General features: G+C 44.7%; 1 protein-coding gene across 5 annotated transcripts in view; it reads right to left on the reverse strand.

Annotated features, from left to right (window-relative positions):
• itprid1 (ITPR interacting domain containing 1) overlaps positions 1-10,446 on the reverse strand; it is a 17,454-nt gene extending 7,008 nt beyond the window's left edge. For 2 of the 5 annotated variants that reach the window (XM_031584052.2, XM_031584048.2), the window contains exons 1-10: positions 9,682-10,446; positions 8,623-8,767; positions 8,071-8,119; positions 7,775-7,812; positions 6,937-6,993; positions 4,794-4,842; positions 3,587-3,664; positions 3,090-3,292; positions 1,795-2,567; positions 313-373 (exon numbers count right to left, since the gene is read on the reverse strand). In XM_031584052.2, the coding sequence (XP_031439912.1) occupies positions 313-373; positions 1,795-2,567; positions 3,090-3,292; positions 3,587-3,664; positions 4,794-4,842; positions 6,937-6,993; positions 7,775-7,812; positions 8,071-8,119; positions 8,623-8,731 (1,417 nt within the window). In that variant the 5' untranslated portion in view covers positions 8,732-8,767; positions 9,682-10,446. The other 3 variants (XM_031584051.1, XM_031584050.2, XM_031584053.1) reach the window with 3 other exon arrangements.
• Positions 10,447-11,985: the final 1,539 nt, after the last annotated feature.

Here is an 11,985-nt window from a genome sequence, read left to right on the forward strand (position 1 = left end):
ATTGATTTTTAAGAACAAATGTTTCAGATAAGAGGTAAATTTAGTAACCACTAAAATAAATAAACAAATTAGCCTTTCTGTCACTCAAACTAACAGCAATAGGCTAAAGAGGGACACATGAAGATTTCTGTGATATTAGGTAAATGAGAAATGTGGAATTTGTAATTCTGTGTCAGACACAGAGGGACAGATGAATGGATGGCTGAGCTGAAAAAGGATACTTTTTAGAGTCAAAGGAGCCGAAGACCGCTAGTTTGCATATCTAACTTGTGATTTTGAAAATAAGCCAGCAAATAGTGTCACTTCACAAACCTATGCTGTCTGCCATCCAACTCGCACTCCCAGCCATACTGCCCTCATCGAAACTCTGGATCTGGAGAGACAAAACACACAGCTCTAAAGCACAGGCCTGTAACACTGCCAGGTGGCACTGCCTTTGGAAATATGAAAATCATGCAAATAAACCAGGATATATTTAAGACTGGTGTGAACCGTTGTTATTATTGCCAGCAATTACATTACCCATTGTGCTGACAAGAGTTACATGTTTACTTTCCAAGAAAAACATACAGAATATTGTAACGTAGCAACCCTTTATTAAAGGCAGGGGCGGCTCGTCCATAAGGACGATTGGGGCGACGCACTGCCTAGGGGAAAAGAGAAAAAAAAAATGTATGTATGTATAAACGCAATATCCTTCTAAGTCGCGTAAATGACACGTACATTTAAATGTAATAATTTTTTTCTGTCGGATTCTACCACTAGACCGTCTGATCTGCCTCTGTATGTCATTGTCGAATCAGGTAACAGTCGTTCAGTCAGCCTAAAGTCGTGCTTCAAATGGCCCCACCCCTTCTGGGGCGATTTACAGCTTCGACGGAGGCATATTCTGTCAAGATGGCTGCCCTGTCCAGTGCAATAACTCGATTCGCTCTTTTGACAGAAACTCCTTTTTAGTCGGCGTACTAATGAAGATAAATTGACAACAAAACAATTAGGACTTCCTAGACCAAATGTATCCATTCAACAGGTTTCTACAAAGGGAGGGAAATCCTACATCCAAGAATTGGAACGAAAGAAAATCGCGTGGCTAATGCGGTCTGTATTTCATATACCACTGTCACTTTTCATAGGTTTTACAGTGTGTTTCACAGTTCGCTTCTTGCACTAACACTGAATAATTTTTTATGTGATGACTTATTTTGCTTTTGTAAGCCAATACTTTCAAGATCAGTCAATAAATATTGTTGTTTTTGACTTATGTTACCCCTTCTTTATGATGTTACTGGACATATCATGTGTCCTGTTAAGCTATGTTACATCATACAACATTTGAGACACGTGGATAATGAAAAAGTGGGATAATTTAATGTGGAGCCACATCATGTTTGCTTATGAAGGCTCCTGGATGCAACTTTCTTCCATAGCTTTCCACCTGTAACTTGCTACTCTAGCTATGTAGCAAGAGGGGACATATTACTGTTGTGTGCTGCCAATAGTGGACAAAAAGGTATTGCTGTATGAGTTAATCAGCTAACTTAATGTACTTACTGAATGGGTTGCCTTAATCATTATAAAAAAAATTGCCCCCCCTGAGAATTTTTTCAGGAGCCGCCACTGATTAAAGGTATACCGTATACACAGAGGGGACAGCTAGAGGACTGAGGAGTAATTTGACAAAAACTGGATGGGATAAGAATCATGGACTGCACCTTTAAGGTTACAGTATGTTTCTTGCATGCATCGCACGCTCAAGCATGCCTCTAAAAGGGGAAGTGGTAACGACTGTTTTACCTCCTCCAGCTCAAAAGACTCCATGGGCTCTCCTGGGCTCCTCTTCCTGAGGGGAGGGGTAGGGAGCAGGGGCCGGGGCTCCCTGTGGCCCTTCAGTCTGATTGGGCTCTCCAGGGGGCCCACAGGTAATACCACACCCTGGACCTGGGCCTGGGCCCCAGGCAGTACCACACCCTGGACCTGGACCTCAGGCAGTACCACACCCTGGACCTGGGCCTCAGGCAGTACCACACCCTGGACCTGGGCCTGGACCTGGGCCTCAGGCAGTACCACACCCTGGGCCTGGGCCTCAGGCAGTACCACACCCTGGACCTCTGAGATCCCCTGTTCCTCTACCAGGGGGGTGAGGCAGCCACTCTCCCCGAGGCTCGATCTGAAGCGCTTGAGGGGACCCCGTTTCTCGGAGGGGTGCAAAGGCGCGTTCGTCGGCGTGGCAGGCGGCTCTGGATCGGTGCCAGCAGCCGCTGCCGTCGGGCTGGGCGGAGCCTGCTCCTGGGAGGGCGGAGCCTGCTCCTGGGACGCCCTGGCGGCTGCTGTGGGACTGGGGGGCGGAGCCTGCTCCTGGGAGGCCCTGGCGAGGCTCAGCGTCTTCTTGGATGCCCGCCGCAGGAGCATGCCCATGCGCTTCCTCTTCTCCCGGGCCTCGGGGGACGACGCGCTGGCCTGGGGCCCCTGGGGGCCCGAGCTCGCCGGAGCGGCACTGGCTCCTCCGCCCACCAGGGAGTTGAACGCGGTCGTGACCTGGTGGAGAACCTCCAGCTGCCTGAAGCGATCTGGAGGGGAGGGGGGAACAGGAGAACATGAAAGAGGGAAAGAAATGGCGCACGAACAGAGAGAGGAACAATACAAAACAAGAGGGAGGAGACAGAGAGTCAGAGAGAATTACTTCAGAGTTAAGGGGGAGGATGAGTCTACTGTAAGTACTGCTGAACTGTTATCAAATGGCTGACCACAGGATGTTAAATATATCCTGTCTCACCCCGCTGGGGAAATGAAAGAGCACTATTCTCTCTGCTTCTCCTTTTAGTTACCGCTTTAAGATGGTATTGCAACCTCAACTTCAAGTATTTCACGCCTGCTAAAAAAGACATGGGGGTGAGGCAATGACAAGTATCCAACTGTACCAACATTCAGTGTCAGCATGGTACTTCACAAAGTAGCAAAGTGGTGCAGGTTTACAGCATGTGTACACCATACAAACACAGAACGTCCCCGATGTAGATGCAGTTATGAAACAGAAAGCCAGGACACATGCTGCAACCCGTACATCATTGTATGTAACACTTGGCACGTACTTCTAACGTCTGGGTTTTCGATGTCCATGCGGTTCTTCTGGGCATCCAGAAACACTTGCAGGTTGATCCCGCGGGCCTGGGACTGGTGGTTGATGAAGCGGGCTGGGATTCGTCCTGTGATGTCCGGTTCCTCGACACCGAAGCCCAGGTCCAGCAGCACCTCCGCAGGGTCGTCCTCCCAAAGGTTCAGCACATCCATGACACTGGACCGGAGAAACAAGCTCTCAGTGGAACACACTACTGCTTGGAACTGACAAAGCAATACCTCCTTTGGTAGAACCACGGCATTAAGAATATACATACACAGGGGGAGAGACATACACACACACACAAACACACACACACACGGACAGAGACACACTCACACCTATACACCCAGATATATAATAATATATAAGAGTATAAGAGAATGTTCAATAGAGATGTGAACATAAGAAGCATAAACAACATAAGAGCGTAAACATTTGAGACAACATATCAAAGACACAAGGGTTCACCTCAGTGGATTGGACTGAGAAGAGAAGGCTGAGGTCAGGCTGTTCCACCTGGGCAGAACGGCGCTGGCCCGGGACGACCTGCAGAGTGAACACGACATACAGTAAGAACAGAGCAGAGCTGGCCAGGGACGACCTGCAGTGTGAACACGACATACAGTAAGTTCACTTCAGACTGGCCACAGCGTCCAGCCTATGCACAGCATTACTCAGCAGTCACCCTGTGACAGCCAACGATAGCTAGCAGCTAGGGTCTTATAATAATGCTGCCTACACCTGGCCTTCCATTATGGTCTTTTTCCCTATGAGGTGAATCACATTTTCTTCCAGCCTCACGGCATGCAAACCAGCGCACGAGGCCTGGTTTCGAGGATGCCGGGGCCCACCGCGGATCCCAATGAAGGTGAGTTTGCTCAGGCATTTGCATGGTAAATATGAGGCGGTGAGGGGTGACGGCTGCGCCTCGCCTAATCGTCCCTCAGATCACGTGACAGGTCGCAGGTTCTTTGGCACGGCGGGGTTGGGTTTCATTCACGCATCAAAAGTCCCCACGGCGCTACCACTTAAAGCAGCAATAAGGAGTTCTGTTCCAAAACTAGCAAGCTAACTACCTAAAAGGTATGCAACACACACACACACACACTAAAGGCATGCAACACACACACATACACACACACACTAAAGGCGTGCAAAAACCTTGAAAACATTACCAACAGCCCAGTTGATACTGATAGACGCTTGCCAACACACTAACTGGTGTCTTTTGGCAGTATAACTGGCAATGTCATGCGTGTGAAAGCTTCTTCCATTTTTACAGGGTGTTCCAGCCACACAGAACTACATAGGGCATATAAGACACAGGACACACACACACACACACACACACACACACACACACACAGGTGTTTATCTGTCCTTCACATGACCATAGTCTATCAAAATGAATTTGAGGATGGTACCAAAACTAGTTGTCTATAAAACCATACCTCAAAAAGTGTCAAATTGTTGCATAGTGTTACTTTAACATGTTTGCACTGTGCTGTTATGTGACAACAGTTGGCAGCTCAAGACAGTGATCAATTGCAGGACTGAAAGTAGACTTTACTTTGACATGAGGTTTTGATCAGTTCAAAAGCATGGTTGATCTATTTGAAACCCCTCTGTTGATAGACAGATAGACTGAACGTCCTTGAGGGAAAGATATTCTTACCGCAAAAACTCCTTGACAGTCCTGGCTCCTGGATTACCATATATAGATGCTGGGAGAGTGAGAGGGAGAGGGAGAGAGAGAGAGAGAGAGAGAGAGAGAGAGAGGGAGACAGGTTGAGAGGAGGAGAAAGAGATAAAAACAGAAAGAGCAAGAATCGAGGCAGAGAGAGGCAACAACAAGTAAAGTCGGAGCAAGATAGAGAGATTAAACATGTCAGCAGACAGGTTGAAGATGGAGAAAGGGAGGTAGAGATAGAGGATGACAGAGGAAGAAAAAGAGGGGTAAACAAGATGTTATCATGTATTCAACAAGACCAGTCAGGACAGATACGGTGACAGTTTATAGACCATTCACTATCTGGCTAGGGCTGTTTGTGCAGAGCCCAGGCAGGGTGATGCTGTTGCTATATTAGGCAAGCCTCCTGTCCGTGCTGCTTCCATTTGGCTGGCCTTTCAAACTCTCAGCACGGTTACGTCTATTCATCTTACTCTGGCATGTTGTCAGGGACAGAGTGCGCTACGCCGTGCCTTCCCTTTTTCCCCAGAGGAATGTTGTCTCTCTAAAGCCCTCCCCAACACAGCCCTGGGCCATCAGCACACAGTCCCCAGGCGCTGCCCAAAAAACATCAGCTCTGTTTGATCCCCGCCGATTCCGGGGACCGCGGCTAATCTGATCCACTTCTCGAGTAGTTTCTGTCTCATTCTCAGTGGCTTTAAGGCACAGTGCCCTGAACCCTTCTTATGTAACCAAAAAGGCCACTTTTGATCTCAAAAAGACGATCTCAGACAAACAGCGATTCACCTTAACAGTGGGGGCCGTACATGATAGTTAAAAAAGCACTCAACTAAACACAGTCTGTTTTCCCATGAAGCAGAGAGAAAAGGCCCAAAATAGCAGCCGAGAGCAAGCTCTTTGGAGCAGACAAAGTCAAACATGGAATAAGTTTGACAGCCGGGGTTTTGAGGAGTCGATCTAGCAACCAAACCAGTCCTGCAGTCCAGTCCAGAAGCAGGTCCTTGATGCCAGACAGAAAAGAAAGGCAATTAATTGTGTGCTTCACAAAGACAAACAGGAGGTGGGAAGTTCGGGAAGTATAAATACAGGATAGTGTGTCAAGGAGGGAAAAAATCCTTTTAGTCCACACACTGTTCTTGGAGCTGCCAGAATGGCAGACAGTTCCTGACCTACAAAAACATTCCTCCTTTCGAGACACAACTGCACGTAAAAGGAGACCGTTCTTAGAGACGTAGCTGGAGGGAGTGCAGTCACCTTCTTGTCTTCCTTCTTCTCCAAAGGACGGGACTTCAAGGAGTCAACTGATCATCCATCCGGAGAGAACACCGACATTCCGACATCAAAACCGCACTATTCCCGTGCTCAGCATCCCTTCTCCATTAGACCAGGGTTCTAGACCCATGCCAGATGTCCTCGGATGCCCCGGGCTCTGATTCATCCTTCAGGAAGCCGGAGTCTTCCTCTCTCTCTTCCTCTCTTTCTCTACATTGCCAACTGTCTCCCTGCTTCTTCTCTCCAGCTCTTCTTATCCTCCCCAGTGCGTTGCTGTTTCTTCTTTTTAAGGCTGGCACTGCAATAGGGAAGATATTTCTGCCCTGCCGCTGAGCCACTCAGTGCTGCACTTACACACAAATACATGCGTACACACACACCTCTCACACACACATACCACCATCGCCTACAGCAGGTGACAATCGGGACTGGAGAGCTTCAAGCCTTGGCGGTGTTTGTGTAAGGACGGAATGCTCTTTGCCAAGAAGGAGCAAGCTGTTCCCTTGCCGTCTCCGACATCCACTCAGAGTGCAAGAAGGGCTTAGGGGCGGCCCCCACCCCTAACTTTCCCCCAAATGGGTCTCCTCATCCCTGGGTCTACCGCTGTGGGGGCTAGTGCTGGGACCAACAAGGGGCTGGACAGACACCCGCACGGCGTCAATATCCCCCTCCCCCGAGCAGTTTTTTAATAAATTGTTGGGACTGGAGACATTTCAACTTCACTCGTCAGCTTCTATGCCATCAGTGTTTGGTTTAAACATGCAAGAATCTTTTTTTCACCAGATTATTTACTTTACATGTTGCTTTTTCGGAGGGATGATGAGCCGTGTTGCCCAAACAATGAAAAGGTGTTTACCTTCCACACCCAGCGCTAAGTCATCCTCGGCGCTGGCGTTTCTCTGCAGGGACCCCGCTGTTGGAAAGAACACAGCACACATCCATTACCACCCACACACACACACAAACACACACACACACACACACCCACAAACACACAAGTCTGCTAACACAGAGCAAACTCAAGCCCTGGATGATAAACATAAATCCTGTCTACCCCTGCTAAACAGTATTCTCATCATTTCTCATCAAAACACTTTTTTTCTAGCTCACCTTTCTGACAATGTCAGAGCATTTTAACAGTGTGAGGCTCGTTAGTCGGCGCTATAAATCCTGCTGAGGTGATATTAGTCCTGGTGTTTAGCGGTGGGAAACTGGCTGATTGTGCCTAGGCTACATTGCAAGCGGCCGTTCCCTTGGTTTCCTAGGCTCTGATTTACATCTTGTTTGAATCAATTGGACTTGCACGGCCCATGCCTGCCACTCCGAGTGACTGGGTGACTGAGTTACGCAACCCCTTCACCAGGGAAAAATGCGGAGATATATTTATATATCTAGGGCAAAGAGCCAACTGCAACATTGTGGATTTCTTGTCCACAGCAGTGATTTGCCAGTCAGTTGTCATTTCACATACTGAAATGTGTCAGGAGGCAAAAGACACTATGACACTAGGATCCTACGAACTTAAGTCCTAGGTAAGTAAAACAATCTGCAATACAGACCTGTCTGGCTGTTTAGATCTACTACACAGCTCACCTTTGTTTCTCTCAGTTGTTGAGGCTCAAAATGACTAGGATAAACACAGTATTTATTTCCCACAGACACATCTAAGGATAACGTCTTTAAAGCCGTCTTACCTGCAGACCTCTGAACTGCCTCGTTCTTCTCACCCCCCCTGAAAGGGAAATTATATTAAATGAAAAAGGGGAAACATTTATTTCTACAATTTGTCAAAAAAACGAACTCATTTTCTATCTAGTCATTTCTATCCAGTATTCACAGCTGAAATGAATTTGGTTTGGAAATGTTCATCAGTGCAACCACTGCAGTCACAGCGAGTTCTTAGGTAACTGACTAGCTTCTAAAAGTTGGTGCATATATGGACATTACGTAAAGCAGACTATAGAGTCCATACTCCATGATTGATACTGACCTGTTAATGGAACTAAGCCACTGCTGGACGCTATCTTGCTTGTAGTCTCCTGAACAGAGCAGAGGAGAGATATTGTAAAGCGGTCTTTCTTGGGACCCTCAGTCCAAAAGTTTCTCCACTCAGATTTGGGGAACTCTTTTCATATACAAAATGGTCTCCTGTTTTATTTCATAAAAGCCCAGACACAGACAACTGGCCAAAGTCTGCTTGACAACTAAAAGCCGGCGACCACCCCTGAAAGTCATAACAGTGAAAAATACGGTCCAAACAGGAAAGAAGTAACTGCCAAGTTAGACGATCCATTACCATGTCCTTCACAACACACGTACGTATACACACTCCTTAATGCAACGGATCATCAGGGGTCTGGTGCACAATTATGACGGAGTTACTCGAGAACAACTAACCAAAAAATGAACACAGGTGGGCTTCAATCAATATAATATACTATACCCTAACATTAGACTACACTTTACATTCTGTAATTTGTGCTTATTCAAAAAGACATTTGGATTGGCTGTGCTGTGTATGTCACCTAACATGTAACATTACCTGTTCTTCTGGTGTTAGATGGTTCATCAGATTGTCCGTCCACCTTGGCCCAACTCGCCCTGGAGGCAAGGAGGTTTGCCCTTTTCTTCACTGCTGGGTCAGCGGCCATAGCTTAACTTCAGTTTGTGACTACCATAGAAAAGCCCTGTAACACCACACAATATGTGACGTGTCAAAGACTATACAACTGTGATGAACGAGAAGAAAAACTGGACAGTCATAACAGGGAAGATTAGACAATTAAGGAGATATTTTACAAAGCCCTTTCAGAGCAAAATACCGGTTTGGTTAAAGAAACATATCCTGTCTCTACATCGCGGTCAGTTTCCACCGTTTCCTGCCAGCATGTTTATCATCTGCGAGCAGTCTGGATGGATATTTTGGAGACGTGAAATTCCAGCGAAACTCGCAGGATGTACATAGAGACGGGCAGCAAAAAGTCGACTGCTACTGCTGAGTGCGTGTTAGAAGTTCCGAACTCTGTTGCCATTTTAAAATATGTAAACAGAGACATAGTCATAGCTGTTCTCGTTCAGTTCTGTTTATTGACACAGTTAGGTTAATTTTCCAAAGTTCTCATAGAAAACGCAGTAGTCTTGAAGTTGAGGTGAACTACAACTACAGTGAACTATGGCATGACATGACAGTTGTAGTGGCACGTGAAGTAAATATAAAATAGATGGAAAGACAATTATTCATTCATTTGGGTTTCCATGACTCGGTAGGACGTCCTTAACTCAACAAAATCAAGTTTCAATAGTGTATTTATGTTACTACCTCTCAGGTTAATTATTGTAGTACACACCCGCAGTACAACTTTGAAAATAATGTTAAACCTATGCACTCTTTCTCGCAAAAAATGTCCTCACTTCTGAACAAATGTGCTCACCTGGAACAATATATTGCCTGTGTTTCGCGGTTCTTTCGACCTGTTATACGGCTTGGTTGGTTGAAAAATTACGACGCTGCAAATGTTTTGGACTATACTGACACTTGGGAGTGTACACGTAAGCCCAATAGCGAAGTTTTTTTTTTTTAAGAATGAAACAGCTTACTCACCCTAACAAGACCACATTCCTGTGGGACGTGCGCATCGTGGAAAGGCTTGCGAATTTATAACCCGACATACATGGAGATATAGCTTTCGTTTACACCTCACTGCCTGCCGGTCTATACAAGGAACAACACACACTAATTTGGTTTCGCGTCGATATCCTGCAAAACATGCAAATAGTCGTTGGGCGCTTTAATTCCTAGAGTTTCCATGTGCCTTGTGCGTTATGTTGTAAGCACTTTGAACAACGAAGACAAAGAGGAACTACTTATGTTATAACACGATGTGTTAGCCTGTCTCAACAGGGAAGTGTTTTGGCAGCTTCTCACATTGAATACAGCGAACTGAAGATAGGCGGTAGCCTGGGGACTTTATCATTTAGCCTAGTGTGTTTTGTGGCCTGTGTTGAGCACAGGTGGTGAATGTGAAGTACAGACAGAGTGACTTGTGCTTATTTTTAAGTCAGGGTTCGTGTATTCGTTGCAAGAGTTGGCCAATTCCTTGGAAAATCACGTGGAGTCATTTGTGATAATAAACCTTGCTGGCCAGTCGATGCATTGTTTTAAATAACATTATTTTTCAGTTCGTTTAAAATTAAAGTAAAGTTAACAAAAATTCAAGTAGATGACGCCCTAGACAAAAAAAAGAGAATTGTTGACTATAACAGGAGCCGGTTTAACTTCTTTGCTTGTATTTATATAATAGCAGCCCATAATAATAATTGCAATATTAAATATGAAAATAGCAAAAATAAGTGAGAGTAAAGTAATGAAATACAATTTGTAACATAACCAAAATGCGTCTGCCTTCAATGGAACACAATTTATAGCATGAATCAAGTACCAGGAAGCCTGGAGAAATCACAGAAAATGATTCCCCATACTTCTTGGCCAATGTAATTCTCTCAATGTTTTCAGGTGGACTTGAATTCTTAAAATGTTTTTCTCCCCTTCTCTTTTCCACCAGAAGATGGCGCCATTAGGCAATATTACCTCTGAAGTCATGTTAATCCCTTACCAAACATGTAAAATTGTGTGCGTGAGTGCCAAATACAAATGGACTTGAATCAGACAATTGTCACCCTCATCTCCTAATCAAAACACAGACGTGAACATGGATACTTGAAAATGAAGAAAATGTTCCACATTATGTTAGCAAAATGAATTCAGGGTGTCATTAGGCAGCATTCGAAAGGATTTGTTCACAATGGTATATATTCTCCACGTGACATGAATATCTGAGCAGCCTGCAACTGTTAATTTAATCACTCAAAATCTGCTGCCATTAGTTTGGCTTCCCCACTATTTGCACGCCAAGAATATAGGTGTTACTCACACCCACAGCCTATTGAACTGAGTCGGTAGTGCTGAAACAGCAGAGAAGACACATTAGGTTTATCCAGAACCTGTAAATGTCAGCTTAAACAAAGACATTAATGTAGAGGAAAGGCTTGTTTATACTACTACTACAAAAATGTATAGGAAGAAGAATGCAGTGTTTCGTATGGCCCTTGAATGATCACAATTGCACACTGATTACACATTTTAAGATGGAGAAAAAATAAGTGAGAATTAGGGGAAATTGTGAAAGAGTGACTTTAATTATCCAAAGGTTTTTTCTAGGTGTATATATACGATGATATAACTATTTTCTTATTTATTTGACGGAGATGTAATAAATAAATACACATTCTTCCCAAAACAAGCTTTTTATTACAGTAAGATTATAATGTAACTGTATACTCACACTTTAATATGAGTTTTTGGCGATTGCTGAATGTGAAAATGCAGTTATGCATTTACAAAGCAGTTACTTCTACTGTGGACAAAATTATTGTAAATGAAAAAAAGAAAAAAAAAATGCAAGAAAAAAATGCCCCAATTCCAGAAACACTTCTTACAATGATCTGGCCTATCTCTACCACCTACTTATGTAATGTGTGTGTTATGTTGCAGAATTGTCAGTCTTATATACCAAAACTAACCTCAGAGACTTCCTTAGTAGTTGACTTTCCCTGCACCATCTCTCCTAAGAGGACGACTTCACTGTTCACTGTTTATGCATTTAACTGTTTTTAACCGATTTCACCTGGGGTTAGTTGACTGGGTATAACACCCATGAAGAGATAATGGTTGTATTGTCTTTCCCTAGTATATATAGTTACTGAGATTCATTTGTCACCAACTTGCATGGTTATCTTGAGCAACTGAACGCCACCTAATGTATTAGGTCTGAGAACAGTGGACAACCAAACCTGATCAGAGACCATCGCTCTGTTATACATGATATCATCTTGATTTCTCACATCT

The sequence above is a fragment of the Clupea harengus genome, chromosome 17 (assembly GCF_900700415.2).
Source record: "Clupea harengus chromosome 17, Ch_v2.0.2, whole genome shotgun sequence".
Lineage (NCBI taxonomy): Eukaryota > Metazoa > Chordata > Actinopteri > Clupeiformes > Clupeidae > Clupea > Clupea harengus.